The 17596-nt window shown below is 39.9% G+C and overlaps 1 protein-coding gene across 50 annotated transcripts in view; it reads right to left on the reverse strand.

The window, feature by feature from the left end:
* Positions 1–661: 661 nt before the first annotated feature.
* Positions 662–17596, reverse strand: part of Mlip (muscular LMNA interacting protein) — a 243710-nt gene continuing 226775 nt past the window's right edge. For 26 of the 50 annotated variants that reach the window (XM_029543235.1, XM_029543231.1, XM_029543228.1 and 23 more), the window contains 2 exons: positions 11573–11647; positions 662–971 (listed from right to left, as the gene is read on the reverse strand). In XM_029543235.1, coding sequence (XP_029399095.1) covers positions 969–971; positions 11573–11647 — 78 coding nt within the window. In that variant the 3' untranslated portion in view covers positions 662–968. The remainder of the gene's footprint in view (positions 972–11572; positions 11648–17596) is intronic. The other 24 variants (XM_029543237.1, XM_029543234.1, XM_029543238.1 and 21 more) reach the window with 1 other exon arrangement.

Consider the following 17596-nt stretch of genomic DNA (forward strand, 5'->3'; position numbering starts at 1 on the left):
GGCTAGGCTGGTGAGGCAGTGGGAGGAAGAGCCGTTGTTTAGATCTAGTTCTCAGGAAGTGTGAGATACATGTCAAGGGCAAGTCAAAAAGATTTTACAAAGGCCCCTCTGCTACCTGAAGTTTGCCGCTGGGAACTGCTGAGGAGCCTTAATGGATGTTGTCTTGGCCTTCCCTGATGGGCAAAAGGAAGAAATTAACAAAGGACACTAAGATCAACTTCTGGAATCACAACTAGAGGATGAATGGAGCATACTCAGTAGAACTGGCAGCAACTGTGGCCCTGCTGGGCTCCTGGAACTGCCAGCATAGTATGGGTTTGCTTTGTGGGAGCAAGACCAGGAAGTGGCTTTCCTAAGAATCATGTAGCCATAAGCAAAAACATGACTATTCGAGACATCCCAGCATAATATTGCTCATCACCCTTAGGTGGTCCCTGGGACACAGTCCATGTAGCATGTCAGAGCCCTAATAGTTTAGGGGGCAGCATACATTATGAAAAAGACCACCTTTCTCATGTGTACAGTTTCACTGATGGACCCTGAAATATCTTTATCCTGTGAGGCGCAAATGCTATTTGAAAAACAATGAAACCTGATTCAGTTAGTAATTTTATACACTCAACAAAATGTCGTTGGAAAAATAGCCACAGTCATTCTTGTATTCAGCTATAATTCTTCTTTATTTGACTGCTAAATATAGGGGAACATTAGTATTGCTGTTGACTTAATAGAAGGCATTATAGGCTTGAACGGCAATGCAAGAAACGAAAGGGCTATGATCCTGCTCTGGGTTTCGCAAAGTGTGGTAATGCTATCTGGCTGCAGCAAACCTTTCAGGCGCTTCTGCTGGGCTGAGATCAACAGCAGAGCCCTCCTTCTGACAAAGCATCAGTTAAGTCTAGCAAGCAGTTGGCCATGGCATTCCAAAACTCTTCAGCAGACCAGTATCCACTTCCACTCCAGCTTCGTTACTGCAAAATAAAACAATAGATTGATAAAGGTGAGGACAGCTAGAAAAAATATATTGAGAATTATATATTAATGTGTAGATGTAGTATCAACTGTGGAAAGAGTTTCTGTATGAGGCAGTAGTTTGGAGGGCTCGGCAGATCAGATCTGGTCTCACAACAGTTATACTTGCTTCCGGACTGGGGCTGTCTAAGGCATACAATTACATGCCCCCCCCTTCTTCAGGCTCTTGACTGCCTCTGTAGCAATGCCTGCATCATTCCCTAAAACATGATACCTAACCCAAGAAGGGAAAGTGATTGGGAGCTCGACCAAAATCCACCTTTTGTAAAATGTACCACGGCATAAAACAGAGGCAGCCAATATACTCTTGTCTTTCTTTCTGTGTCGATTTTCTTGGCTTTATAATGCTGCTATCAGTAGAGGAACGATTACAAAAACATCTTTATTTGTTTGTTTCTCTTTGTTCCCAGTTGATACAGTGAGTCTGTCTGGAACAGATAAGATAAACTTGACTAATGAAGATGGATGTTTGCAGCAGTGAAGGCCAAGTGGACAGAAGAAAGCATCAGAGATGAGATGGAAAGAAAATTAATTTCTAAAACATAGTCTGATAGAACACTATGATACAATGACAAGGGAGGAAATTACTAGAACTTTCAATTTTGAGGTATTAACTCATGACAGAGGATAAAACAATCCAACATGGCCAGTGGAGAATAAAGGAGGCCAGTTCTTTCATAGGTAACTCTTTCAACTTTTAACTAGGTTAGACCATGGGCATGAACAGAAGCCCAAAAGACCTGCACTTGGCTGGCTCCAAGACGTGTCTAATGCTCAAGGAGTAACTAAGGCAGAAAGGAAATCTAGTATCGTCGTAAAAAGTGTATACATTCCACATTCTTTGTGATAAATGGTATTCAGTGTAGTGGAAGTAGGAAGAAAAAAGAGCGCTGAAGAGTAAAGGTAGCTATGTGCAGCACTGAAGGGTCCAGCCATTGCCAGCTAATAGGCGTTAGATAAGAACCAGGACACTCGTGCTTGAGATTCTCTGAGGAAGTGAACAAATTATAGAGCCTTTATTTCGCTAACCAATAAAAGTTATTATTATTAATCAGATTTTGCTCACGATGTCCTCATGTAGTAGTTAATACTACAAATAATTTTTAAATTCATCATTTGGCTCTCATTTATGAAAGGCTATGACATATATGCTAAACTATATATATGCAAGTCTGTACAACCTGATATCTTGATGCTGTTTTACAGTGAATAAAATTTTAAGTCCAAGGAGATTAAATATCACATGTAAGGCCACTCTAGTACACACTCAACCTTAATTTAATCAGAGTTTCTACTGGTTTTTATTGATGGTGTGGCCACGAGTTAGTCTGTCTTAGTCATGCCAATGCAGATATTGAGTGTGGCTTTATGTTTTGTCATCAGAAATGTGTATACATATGTTTATATTGAATAAATATTATATTCAATATATCTCAGGCATAGTATGCCAAACATGGCACACTGTAGTTCTGGACATGATTAAAGAGACTGAAACAGGGCAAACAGTTCAGGCCATGCTCATCCTTGCCCTCAGATGCTTCTGGGAGAGCAAAGGCATGTTTGGCACCACCTGTCTGGTTAGGAATGATAGATGGGACTATGCCAGGTAGAGCCGTCATTTTAGATGCAGTCTGAAGTTTCTCCATTCCTTTGCCAAGCTCAATATAGCTAAAGAGCTAAACATAAGAGAAAGGAACGTAGACACTTAAGACAGATGAGGACAATTAAATCAATCAATAAAACCCCCTTATCTTCAAGCTGACACTCTGACGGGTCAGACCCAGCTTTTTTTATTGCCAACTGAACAAACCACACAGTTATTTAGGATTTAAGAGAATATCAGAAAGAACTTAATACACTTAAAATTCATAACTCTGAAGAGACTCTTACTCCAATTGTTTCTTGCTACAGCTGAATTTGGTTAATAAGTGAGTGGAGCCGGTGAAACTTTAAGCTAATGTTGCAGAAAGCATTTCCTCTTAAGAATGGGCAATGTTAATAGGTTTTTGTGCTCCTGTAATGTAAATACTCATGCATTTTCCTGCAAAATGAAGGCAGAATGATCTGCTTCAAGAAGCACACGCACTAACAATAAATAATTTTCTCCCGTTAAGAAAGAATATAAGTCATTTGCATATATTTATAACTGTTTGCCTTGATGAGAGGCATCTGTGTAGTCACACACACACACACACACACACACACACACACACACACACACACATGCACGCCTTTGTGCCTAGGTTTGAGAGAAATATTTCAGCAAAAACTTTGCTATGTTTGGGTCAATTAGTAAAGACTGAGATATTGTGAGACTGTTTGAAATGTGCACTTGGTGCCACGTGAGAGCTTGCATCTGCACTGACCTTGGTCCTATGACACTCCTGACAAGCAATAGTTTGTACCTTTGATTATCACTAGCCATGGTCAAAAGGAACTGAGATTTGTATGGTTGTCTGTTCTCATTGGCAGGATAACTTTGGGTAGCTGCAACCTTTCCTGGCCCCAACTAACCTTTTAGAATGTTTGAATAAAGTTACTGGAGTGAGCTAGCTGGGGGTCAGTCCCTTCCAAGAAGGCTGAACCCCTCTGCTTCTTGAGAAAATGAAAGCTTAACATCTTGGTGAGCTTCCTACTTGACTAAGGTACCTATGGCCAACATGTAACAATCCATGAGACATGGTATTATAGTTTATTATCCACAGAAACAAAGCCTGATTAAGGGGAGCAAGTCAACTTGGTGATAAAGGGGGTAGGGATGGTAATGTGGGTGCTGGGGATCAGGTGTGGGAAGAAACAGGAGAGAGGAACAGAGGACCAAGAGAATGAATGGAGATTTGCAGCTGGTGAGGATGGGTGGTTGGGGATTATCTCTAGGACTTGCCAGAAACCTGGGATGTGGGAGGCTCCCAGGAGTCTATGGGGGCAATTTTAGTTGAGACTCCTAGCAGTGGAGAAATAGAAACTGAAGTGGCCACCTTATGTAGTCAGGCACGATCCCCTGTGAAAGGATAAGGACACCAACCCACTCACTAAACTTTGGCCCCAAATTTGTCCTATCTACAAGAAATGCAGAGACAAAGATGGAGCAGAGAGTGGGTGAATGGGTAACCAATAATTGGCTCAACTGGAGACCTATCCCATGGGCAAGCACCAATCCATGACACTGTCATAATGATACTCTGTTATCCTTGTAGACAGGAGTCTAGCATAACTGTCCTCTGAGAGGTTCTACCCAGCAGCTGACTGAAACAGGTTCAGTGACCCACAACTAAACATTAAATGGAACTTAGGTAGTCTTATGGAAGAGCTGGGGAAGAATTGAGGCCTTGAAGGAGATAGGAAGTCCATAGGAAGACAAACAGAGTCAATTAACCTGGCTTCTTGAGGGCTCTCAGAACTGAGGCACCAAGAAAGAGCATACACAGGCTGGCCAAGACCCAACACACATATGTACCACATGTGCAGCTCAGTCTTCATGTGGGTCCCCAACAACTAGAACAGAGGCTGTCCCTGCAGCTGTTGCCTATCTGTGGATCCCATTTCTCTAATAGGGTTCCCTTGCCTGACATAAGTGAGAGAGAATGTGCCTAGTCCTGCAGAGATGTGCCAGGGTCTGGGGAGATACCCAGAGAGGGGCCTCTATCCTCTCAGAGGAGAAGGGGAAGGGGACGGTGGGACAGAGTGTATAAGGGGGGAAACCAGAAAAGGGGAATAACAGTGGTCATGTTGGGAAGTAAAGTGAAGAATGAAAGAAAGAAAGAAAGAAAGAAAGAAAGAAAGAAAGAAAGAAAGAAAGAAAGAAAGAAAGAAAGAAAGAAAGAAAGAGGAAGGAAGGAAGGAAGAAAGAAAGAAAGAAAGAAAGAAAGAAAGAAAGAAAGAAAGAAAGAAAGAAAGAAAGACAGACAGACAGACATGCAGGATATCTGATATGTGACCCCCCAAGGGGAGTCACAAGCCACAGGTTGCAAAACACTAACATATAGCATGCCAGAGAATCTAGTTACGATATAATGGACCCTAAAAGCTAAATATTGAATCTACTGGTCTCTAGAATATCTGAGATCCAAATACTTATTAAGCTTGACCTTACTGCCTTGTTGGTTGTTGTTTTGAAAATTAGTCTAATGTCAGAACAGAAGGAAGCCATGAATGGATTGCAAGACCTGGTTTTGCAGGTCTGTGATCCCATAATCCCAGTTCTCCTCCTCCAGTTCCTGGTGCCTGCTGGGTTCACAGCTCACAACAGTACACAGTCTACATTTCATCTGCTACGATGCTGTTGGAGTCCACACCTCTAGATCATCAGGCTCATACCTCTCCTTAGTAGATTTACGCAAGGTCTTAGCAAAGGAGACTCACTTCTTCCAGCTGCCTAGTTGAGAGACTCTCTAGGATTTTCCCACAAAATCAAAAGACAGATGGAAGATTAAAATACAGGCTTCATCCTCCAAATTGAACATATTGGAACATATTTCTCTCTCCTCCTTTTCTTGAGGTATGTATTTTAGAAAACATGTAAGCAGTAACTGTCCTTATTCTTTGAATTGTTTAGAAATCTTTTTGAAACTAGATGGGAGTTTTGTGAGACCCAGGAAGCCTCTTTTGAGGCTTTAAGACACTCTCTCTCTCTCTCTCTCTCTCTCTCTCTCTCTCTCTCTCTCTCTCTCTCTCTCTCTCTCNCTCCCTCCCTCCCTCCCTCCCTTCCCATCCCTCTCCCCTTCTCTCTTGTTCTGTTGCTCTGTCCTAGGTCCCAGAGTAAACTAACACCTGATTACTCTACTTCCAAAAAAAGTTTAATTATTTTTTTGAGTAAAAATCAGACAATGGGGGGATGGAGAGATGGCTCAGCGGTTAAGAGCACTGGCTGCTCTTCCAGAGGTCCTGAGTTCAATTCCCAGCAACCACATGGTGGCTCATAGGCATCTGTAATGAGACCTGCTGCCCTCTTTTGGCCTCCAGGCAGGATGCTGTATATATAATAAAATCTTAAGAAATCTTAAGAAAAAAAAAAAATCAGACAATGATGAGTTCCCCAATCACCAGAGAAATCTGGGACAAGCTTTGGGTTACAAGCAGTACATTGATGCTTTGTACTTGAGGGTAAACTAACTTATTTTTCCTTGAGAGAATAGACTTAATAGACTATGTCTATTTGGCTTTATGATAAGAATTCTCCCAGGTTTGTAATCTCTTAATGTATTATCCATGATAAACATCACATTCTGCTGAGTTGATGCTGTTTAGTACTAAATATGTGGCAACAGTATCTGTTTGCTCTAAAAAATGATATGCAGAAAGAGGGACTGGGGAGTGGGCATGGGAAGAGTTGGATGTGGGGAGGGGTGGGATGAACATGACAGAAATGACAGGACTTCTGGGTGGCATTATCAAGAAGAAGGGGGTTAAAGGGGGCATTTTACCTACATAGACTTGAGGCTTATGACAGGAAATAATGACAAGACAGTCATTTTGATGGTTCATTGTTGCTAACCCTGGGGTTAGGGATGGCCTTCTGGATGTCTTGACCAGAGAGATGGCCATTTGTATGCCTGTTGTGAATATATCCATTTTTTGTTAAGACAAATTCACTCTGGTCCTCTAGCAAGTTATGTGTCAAAGTATGTGGCCCTTCTTTTAATCATCAGATAAGCCAGGTTTCAAGTTCACCCTTGAAAACCCAGCCTTGAATTCTTAACAATCCAAGATTTATCCAAGTTTGATTTTGAGAAATGAGTTTGGGAATACAGTGAGGTTCATTCCTGAGGGAAAACAGTGGGTTCATTCCCCTTAAAGACTTCATATTTACCTTGAATCAAACCAGAATGTGAAAGTGGTTCCTGCGAGCAAGGGACATTTTTCCTTTCTGTGTTCACTGAAAGAATGGGGACATTTGTCTGTATAAGATGCCTGCATATCAACAGAGCCTTTGGAGTTCACCTTAAGATTGGCACACAAAGTTCATTTGCCACACAGCAGCAAATTGATCACTGTTTCTTTATATAAAAATCAAATCCTCATAACCCTTAATATCTATCAAAATCTGCAAAGGAGAGGGGGTAAGAAAACAAGAGAATACCTAGGGGTGTAGCTCACTGGCAGCATTTCCCAGCATGCATGCCTGGGGAGGTAGCTCAGTGGCAGAGTTTCCCAGCATGCATGTCCAGGGGTGTAGCTCCATGACAGAGTGTTTCTCATCATGTGCAAGACCTTAAATTCAACCCCCAGCACCCAATAAACAAATCATAAAAACCGGGAGAGGAATTTGCAGAGTATGTGTTTTATGGAAAACTAGTGAATAATTAGCTACTATGTTATTGAGAAGGAAATCTGACCGTGTTCTGGAAGTCAACTGATCCTCAAACTGAAAGGAAACCATCTTGGGATGTCTTTAACAGAAGACAGAAGAGGACAAGTTTGTTAATATGTTGCTCTGCACTATGGCATTCACAGTTAATCCTAGAAAGAGAGAAGTGAGTTATAGAGTGGTTTGTGGATCAGAGAATGCATATATAAGAATACATATGTATGTACATGTGTATATGCATATCTAATGATGAATTTACCAGATATGCTACATCCAAGCAGAAATAACTACTTGTAGCAGAATACAAAGTTTTTCCTCTGTATCTCCACTCAGACATTGATCTGAGGCCAGAAAGGCTCCCTGTAAAGTGTTAAATATTAACCAATTTAGAGATTATTATATAACCATAGACGATACAAATCAACAAAAGTGGTCTTCTTTCAAAATTGTTCAGCCAGCTGATACATGCTTGAATTCATTGTTTAGGAAGCTAATCTGGTTATCTGAGAATTCATCCATAGCCGTATTTGGGTGTGCTCGTGAATGTGTGTGTATGTATATGTACATGTGAATATGGGTGTATTATGTATATGTGTGTATGTATGAGTGTGCATGTGTATGTATGTATGTGTGTAAATATGCATTGTGTATGTGTATGTAAGCATATGTGTGTACTTGAGCATACATGTGTATGAATTTACATATATATATATATATATATATATATACACACGTATAAGTGTGTATGTGTGTGAGTATGTGCATGAGCATATGTGGGTATGAGTGGGTATGTTTCTGTGTATATGCACATGTTTATGTGTGTATGTGCATTTGTAGTCATGTGTGTGAGTGTGCATATGTATATAAATGTGTAATCCTATGTGTATATGAGAATATGTGTTTATGAAAAGAAAGTTTTAATCTCCCAGGTATATAGTCATAAGATGACAATTGCTTTATAAAAACAGAATATTTTTCTTTAATCTGTTCATTTTATACAGAAAAATAATTAACAAGGCAAGGTTGGAAGAAAATACATGGCTTAAGAAGTTGTAGAAAGTTTTTAAATTGATTTAAAATGTTCAAATGCTAGTAATACATATGTCACACTGGTAGCAGACAATAACCTTCATTCATTATTTGTTTCCTTTAGTGTGAGCTAGTTTTACCACTCAAGAATGTTACCATTTAGGTACTTTTATGATGGTTTGCATATATTCCAAATCTAACTCAAAATTGTTCTTTAAATATTACCCAGTGGCTTAATTGTAAGTCTTGTCTTCAGGATTATAATACTTTCTATTAAAAAGAATCAGATTGTAAGCTGGGCATCAGCACACCAGAGACAGGAGCATAGGTAGGTGGATCTCTCGGAGTCTGAGTCTACAAAGCGAGTCCAGACCAGTCAGAGAAACACAGTGAGACCAGAGTCTCAAAATAACAGCAAAATGGGATCCCATAGAGAGCTCCCCAGACAACCCAGGCTATTGCAAAGGCTATTGGTGGCTCAATACAAATTGATGGTAAAACTATTGCTGAAAGCAACATCTATACAACTCATTGAACATGGAGCTAGGTCTACTTAGAGCCTTCACCCCTAGAGAATAGTATTTATGGTACCCCTAGAGACAAGTTATTCTGCACACAATCAAAGGAGAAAGGTAAATACCAACACGGATCCAAACCCTTGACGCACGATGGTGAACAATATGTAAGATGCCCTGGTGCAATAGCTGTAATCCACCAATCCCTGCTTTGAGTGAAGGCCTACCCCATGAGATGGAACCCATGCTCAATGCTGCTTAGGTGGCCAAGAACCTGAGACTGTATAGGCCAGGACCTAGATTAAAAATGAATTCTACTGTTCTGTTAAAGAAATGTAGCAATAGAATGACTCCTAATGACATTCTGCTATACTCATAGATCTGTGCCTTGCTCAGCCATCATCAGAGAATCTTCTTCCTGAAGCAAATGGGAACAAATAGAGAGACAAACAACCAGACAATATGGAGAAAATGAGAGACCTTGGAATACTTAGCCCTAAAAAGGATGTTCCCATCAAATCCTTCCCATCAAGGTTCAGGGAACTCTGAGAAAGAGTGGGCAGAAAGAGAATAAGAGCCAGAGAGGATGGAGGACAGCAAAGAATTCACAGCCTTCTCAACACATCAGACTGGCACACATATGCACTTACAGGGACAGTAGCTGCATGCACAGGGCCTGCACAGGTCTGTGCCATATAGAGTCCTAGAGTTGAAAGGAGATACAGACATTCGCCCCTATCCCTAACCAGCAAGCTACCTCAATTGATAGACACAAAATGAAACATTCTTTTTCTATAATGGAATCTCACTGGGGAAACAAACCACTCTCTAAGGGTGGTCCCTGTGCCCAGCAGCAGTTGGCTGGCCCAAAATGAACATAACGGCATCTTTGGGGGTTCTTTGTATCTTAATGTAAAGTCAGGGAGTTTGGGGGTTTGTTTGTTTCTTTCTAGTTTACAGATTCTTATAATGGCTTCAAGTTTTGTGTTTTCACAGGATTCCCGAGTGTATAGATGTGTGCATAATCTGCATCCATGTGTGTGCAGACGTGTACATATATGCATCTATGTGCCTTTTTCTTCGGCTCTCATGCTTGTCATATTCTAATTTGTTTATTTTTTATTTATGTTACATTATTTTATTAATATTCCTTATACCCTTTTGTTTTCTCTTTTTTCTTTTTTTATTATTTGATATTTTCTTCATTACATTTCAAATGCTATCTTGAAAGTCCCCTATACCATTCCCCCGCCCTGCTCCCCACCCACCCACTCCTGCTTCTTGGCCCTGGCATTCCCCTGTACTGGGGCATATAATCTTCACAAGATCAAGGGCCTCTCCTCCCAATATTGGCCAACTAGGCCATCTTCTGCTACATGTGCAGCTAGAGACACGAGCTCTGGGGATATTGATTAGTTCATATTGTTATTCCTCCTATAGGGTTGCAGACCCCTTCAGCTCCTTGGGTACTTAAAGTGTGGATACAGATGGAAGATGTAGTAGGGAGGAACTGGAAGGAGTAGAGAGAGGGAACATTGTAAACAGAATATACTGTATAAAAATGATCTGTTTTTCAATTTTGTAAAAAAAAAAGTTTTCATAAACACACACATACAACACGATAAAATCTGTCTACCCTATGTTATTTGGCAACTCAAAGTGGTGTTTTATATTACCTAAAATTGGTAAGTTCTCAGCTCAGTATTGATGTCTTACCTGGATGCTTTTGTTGTTTACATAAACATCTGATTTTACCTTATTTCATAACAACAGTAACATTGAATCAATGTGGCATATGTGAATTTGTATCAAACAACCAACAGTCCTACTAACTATAACATTTATTAATTACAACAGTGACCAGCATGGCACATAACCCTAAGAGTACAGTAGTCGCATGCATACCTTTGCAGTCCACATCTTTCTAATGGGACTAAAAAACTACTCAACAAGAAGGAAATCATGCCTGGTACTGGAAACACAGCCAGCTAGCCAGGACCAGTGCAGTCAGGGGTATTGAAGAAGAATCTGCAACTACTACTTTACTAAGCCAGATAAAGAGGACTGCAAAAGAGCACAACCAATAAAAATGGATAGTCAGATCCAATCATACATATACAAAATACTACCATACCAAAGGCTCAGAGAACATTACTAAAGATCGAGGAGGTCGCTGTGAGATTGTATCGCCTAGTAATGTCAGAAACTACATTTATGCAATCTCACAAACATAACTACCTAAGCATGAGCTGAACAATAGTGACCCAATAGACACACCAAAGTAGATGGGGATATGTCCATAAGGTCCCACCCCTACACAAAAAACTACAGACATCTAAGGAAATCTTAGAGTGGGAGACATAGCCTTTCCCAGGGAAAAGCAAACAAAGTGGTTTTCCAATGCTAAATGATCAGCCTGAAAAAAAAATATATATATATTATATGTGTCTTCATAATATATATATATATATATATATATATATATGTTATAGAATATATGTGTGTGTATTAACAATTAAAAAAACAGAGGCCATGAATTTAAAAAATAGCAAGGAGAAAGAATGGAAAGAGATGAATGTTGTATGTACAGATAATCTCAAAACTAAAAATGTCATGATTTTGAAAGAAATAAAATTGGCTTACTTCTACAATCAATATGACAGAGATCTCCACTCCTATCTTACATTACCTCTTTAGAGTCAAGAGTGTCATGTTCAGGTATTGTCACCATGGGATGACCCAGCTTCACAGAAAAGATGCCCAGCTTGTGATCAGGAGCCAAAGTGAGGAGAAACAGATGTTTAGATTTCATTTCAACAGATATTTAGATAATGACACCTAATATTTTGCTGCAAACAGTAGTAGATTTTTACCAAATATAAGTAGTGGAACTTGTCTGTCATTTCAAATGTACAGGAAATGTTTTGTCAGGAGATGGATATTCTGATCATGAAACCACATCTGATTTATTTTTCTGTCATAAATCAACTGCAATAGGCCTTAGCAATATAGCAGATTCTGTCATTAGTTACTTATTAAATGAATGCTTGAAACACTGATAAATTTTATAGAAAAGAGTCTAAGTGAAATTGATGTTTCCAGCCTCAGATGCCGGCCCTCTTATAATATAGTTCCAGAGTAAAAACAACACCCAATGTTAGGACTCACAATAAATATGCATACGTCTTGAGACAGTATACACTTTCTGGTATAATACAATATTATACACTGTTGTGAACTTCAATAATCTCAAAACACAGAAACTTCATACATTTTGTAATTCTATCAGATTAATATTGTTATGATGTAATTCAACATAGTCACATGTTCTGTGTTCTATGTTCTTCCTCTGTGTCAGAACTTTTACTTTTAGTGCATGGATTTTCTAAGTGCTATGCAGACCCCTAAACTCACTAAGGTAGAAGGAAGGACATACCATTCCAATAAAGATCGGGCTGTGGCACAGAGAATTGGTACTGAAACACAATGTCCTACCCCCTGCCTTCCTTTTTCTCTTTCTTTTCTTTCTTTCTTTCTTTCTTTCTTTCTTTCTTTCTTTCTTTCTTTCTTTCTTTCTTTCTTTCTTTTCTAAGATAGTTTTACTGCACAACCTGGCTTGATGCCATAGCAGTCCTCACTCACCCTCCCAAATGCTGGGATTATAAACCTAAATTTCCACTCATAGCCATCTACACTCTTTGTGTCACCTCTATTGCTCTAATGTTAAGGTTTTTGAAACCATTTGCCAGGACATTCCTTTCTGTCAGAGGCAAATCAAGGTGACAGAAACCACTGGACACCTCCACTTTCAACAGGATCCTGCTTTGAGCAAACAATGGGACAGTGACTACTTCCCAATTCTTCAAAGCAAGTTCAAAGGGGTTTGTAACTGAATCAGCCCTGGGGAGCCTCTGGGTCTGGCTGCTGAGAAGACTCCTCCGGGGCAGGGTCTCTCTGCTGGCACTCCATCAGACCCACTCAGTTCCAGCAGGTTTATGGAATTGACCTTGCTTTTATTTCAGAATTCTAAGCCTTAGACCCCAGCCCAGCTACAAATCCTTTGCTTATCTTGGCATCCTCCTCAGCACCACTGCTTAAACAGAATGGAGCCAGTCAGCATTCTAAGTAAGGACCTGAGAAGCAGCGGAAAGCATCCAGTCACGTGGTCTTCAGGTCTCGCTGACACTAAGCTTTACTTGGATTGGGTCCACTGTACTGCTCAAACTTCCAATCCGGGTAATCTATGCTGGACACATCAGACTCTTAAATACACCTAGGAAGGGTGATATGGTACTCCTGTGACTCCCCACAGTTCTGTAATAGCACATTCTTACTATTCTAATGTCCTAATGCCTACAAGGAGAATCACCCTGAAATTGTTAAACTTCCTAATTCCCTAAAAGCGTTTCACTGAGATTAGAAAAGCAGTTGGGTCAAGGTGTGATACCTACATTTACATTCCATTCCTTCTTCCCAACATAGGTGATCTAACTTAAGTCAAGTTCATAGTCACTTCAAATTTCAAAACCTATGTAGTGATTCCCCAGTTAACTGAAGGGAATGGTAACTAACTGATCATAAATAACTATTCAGTCCTAAATTCCTTCCACTTGGCCTAAGGATGGTCTTTGAGTACAATAGATTTGCTCTGTCATTTTCTTCAAGGCAGCCGAAGTCTGGCTGGCATCTCATAAAGTTCATGAGTTTAATAACAACATCTCATTGAATACTCATGTGCTAAGCTATGTATATGTACTTTTTCAATTAATGACTTTGTTTTTTATTTTGTTTTGTTTTTAGGGGACTCGCTTCACTTTGTAGCCAATGCTTTCTTTCCAGTTCTGAGCCTCCTTTGTCTCTCAAGTGCTAGGATTACAAGTGTACCACACTAGGTAAGCAATTCAAAGGGCTGTACATATTTTTATGTAGGGGATTTTATACCATTAAACACATGGGGTGAAGTAAGAAAGTTGTTTATTAGAAATGAAGCTTTTTGTGGGACAGAAAAAATAAAAGTTGCATGAAATAAAAGATGGCCATGGATATGGAGCTACGTTGGTTATATCTTACCCTATAGGTGGAGATGGAGCTATTTTGGTTATATCTTACCCTATAGGTGGAGATGGAGCTATGTTGGCTATATCTTACCCTATAGGTGGAGATGGAGCTATGTTGGTTGTATCTTACCCTATAGGTGGAGAAGGAGCTATGTTGGTTATATCTTACCCTATAGGAGGAACAACAATATGAACTAACCAGTACCCCCAGAACTCATGTCTCTAGCTGCATAGATAGCAGAAGATGGCCTAGTCGGCCATCATTGGGAGGAGAGGCCCTTGGTCTTTTGAAGATTATATGCCCCAGTACAGGGGAATGCCAGGGCCAGGAAGTAGGAGTGGGAGTGTTGGGGAGCAGGGCTGGGGAAGGGTATAGGGGACTTTCGGGATAGCATTTGAAATGTAAATGAAGAAAATATCTAATTAAAAAACAAAACATAACACACACACACACACACACACACACACACACACAAACCCAACTGTACCACACCAGACTCTTCATTTAGAGATCAAATGTCTAACCCCTGTTTCACAGATAAACTAAAGCACCATTTATTTAAGGGCCAGAAGTAGCAATAGAGAGCAATGACCAGTTTCCAAAGTTGGGGCAGTTGAAGAAAATGTGAGAGGAAGCATTCATAAGGAGCCCTCTGGGTAATGTAAGCAAAAAGGGGGCACATGATGAGCTATTCCAACTTGAATTGAGCCACTGTAAATGATATGCAAAATATTGATGGCCATCTGAAGATATTTAAGAAGTCCATTAGAGATGGAGACAGCAAGGAGACAGGTAGAAAAGGAGGGTGGAAGAGATGGAAAAAAAGAAGGAATTTTAAATGAAAATGATGTCTAGGGAAAGACAATGGGATCAAGTTTGGAGCAATCCCTCCTCTCTCTCTCCCTCTCCCCCTCCCCCTCCCCTACCCCTCCCCCTCCCCCTCTCCCTCTCCTCCCTCTCCTCCCTCTCTCCTACTTTCCAGGAATCACAGAAGCAGCAATCAGATGCGCTTACCAGGACAGCTGAGCTGTGAAGTATTAGGAGGAAAAATTGTAAATGGTCAAACCTCTGTTGAATGTAGAGATTTGATAAATCATGGGGAACAGAGATGTTGAGAGACATGGGCAATGAAACACAGTAGAAAAGATCTGCGAGAGTCAGAACAGGAACTGTTTTAGAAATATACTAAAGTAAGTTTTACATAATTGCAAGACCCATGTGGAAGGACAGAGGGAACCCCAAGCCTACATACGTGGCTATAATATTCTGAAAAACAAACTACTACTTGCCCTCAAATAAACGGTATAACTGAAAGGTTGCAGTCCTCAGCTCAGCATTACTCAGCACAGGGCAGAAGTGGAAATGGAATGTGCAGGTGACTTAGACAAAGCATCTTCCCATCTCAGGTGGAAGTGTCAGTCTTGTGTGCTGTAGAGCAGCTGAATTAGACCCTGGTACACGAATAGCTGCAGTATTTCAGTAGCACATTCATTTGGTTTTCACTACACTTAATCACAGCTGCCAGCAACCCAGCATAAAACCCTGCTAAGTGTTGACTCACCTGGGGGCTTTCTCACCCAGGCTGCTGTTTCTCTACATGACCTTCCACCAAAAGACAAAAAGATGAATTCTTCCCAGGCCAGATGGAGTACTAAGACTCCAGCATCTCAATGGCAGACACTTTGCAAAGCATTGTAAGTCTGCCTGAAAGAAGTGGATTCCAATCCTGTGACATTTATGGAGTAGCTCCATTCTGAAGGTGGAGTAGGTTTTCCTTGACTGCCAGAAACACTATGGAGGAGGAAGTGTTGCAGGAAGTTTTAACATCCTGAGATCATCAGTGTAAGACAGACTGTTCAGAATTTCCTTCCTTAAGAATGCTTTTCCACGTTCATCTAGCACACCTGTACCTTCTTCTGTCTCTACACTTAACAACTCGAGGTTGAGTGTGGCCTTTATAAAAATACATCTAGATAGCAGTGAAAAATCTACTGAAGCTAGGAAGACAGCCTACTGTCTGCTTCCTTAGTATAAGGCAGCTGGGTGAGGCCACAAGTCCCTGGGAGTCCTGAATTATATGCCAGTCATCCTCATGTTGTCTATTCCCCAGCAGACAACTCACTCAGCACAGAGAACAAATTGATATGGAAAAATAAATAAAATAGATTTTAAAATGAATTACACTGTCTGAAAGAAATATAAACAAAAGTAAAAAAATTCCAAATTTGTGAATAGTTAGGGCTTGTTTCAGCACCTTGACTGTCTCCCAGGGGACAGCACACATGGAGCACTGCAGGGAAAACAACAGGTGAGTTCTATTTGATTCTTACGATTTTTTTTTTTTTTTTTTTTTTTTTTGTAAGAAGCCTTCGTTTGTCAGTGTTTAACTTCACAGATTCCATACAGCTTCTTATTTCTGGTTTCTCTTGAACTAGTGCACATGAGGTTTTTATCTTCTAGATCTGCAAACCAGCCTCCCCTTAGAAATTAGAAGCAGCTGAAGTACCCCATGCAATGTGGTCTGGTCAATCCTATTGAAATGAGGGGGTGAAAGTTCAGGGGCTATCTGTGGTCAGACTCAAATCTCATTGTTTCTCTTGTGTTGGAAATCGGCCCGATCAACCAAAGCATATTGGGGCTTTGGCCTCTGATTTCATTTCATGGTGCAGAGCACATTCTATAAATTTTTCATATGTGCACAGGAAGAAGCAAGAAGGCCATGAGACTCTCCCTTTCTAGCAGCTGCTGGCTGCTGCAATTCAATTAGGGAGGCCATGAACAGCGTCCTCCTGCGAAAAGAGGAGGAGAGTGTGCTTCAGACTGTGCCCAGTCATGCCTCCAGTTGACTGCACTCAAAATCAACTGTGCCTAATCCATTAACTTTCATGGCAGTTGTGTAATAAAATTATTTGCTATGGATCTTTCTAATTTTATGCCTATTAATGTGCCAGGCATGTTGCTAATTGTCATTAACATAGTAGTGAATAGTATACTGATCTAGGAGACTACAGTTGAGTGTGAGAGATAAATATGATTTATATTCTCATTAATATTTACATCTTAATATGTTAATGATAGTATAATAATATTAATAAAATAACTATAGAATATCATATTATATTAATTATATTGCAGTATTGTAGTATATTATGCTAGTAATTAATTATATTATATTATGATATGTAATTATAAATAATTACATAACATATGACATATAATTATGGTTATGTAATTATGATAATAAATAAAATGAGTAGACTGTGGAGGTACATAACTTTAATCCTAGCACTCAAGAGGCAGTGGCAGAATTCGATTCTGTGAATTCAAGACCAGTCTAGTGTATAGAACTAGTTTCAGGACAGTCAGGGCTACATAGAGAAATCCTCTCTTTCTCAAAAAAAAAAAAAAAACAACCAAATTTTAAAAAATATATAATTATGATTAATATAATAGCAATACAAACACATAATGATGTATTAGGAGATAATGCTCTTGAGTGTTGTGAGGGCTTAGTACTAATAGACCTGAAACCAGTCAAGAAGGAAATGAGGGAAACATCCCAAGGGACCAAGTTACCTCCTGAAAGTAAGAAATAGGAACTACACATGTAAATCCACTCACTAAAAAGAAATCCTAATTAGGATGATTGGAATGT

This window comes from Mus pahari, chromosome 10 (assembly GCF_900095145.1).
Source record: "Mus pahari chromosome 10, PAHARI_EIJ_v1.1, whole genome shotgun sequence".
Taxonomy (NCBI): Eukaryota; Metazoa; Chordata; class Mammalia; order Rodentia; family Muridae; genus Mus; species Mus pahari.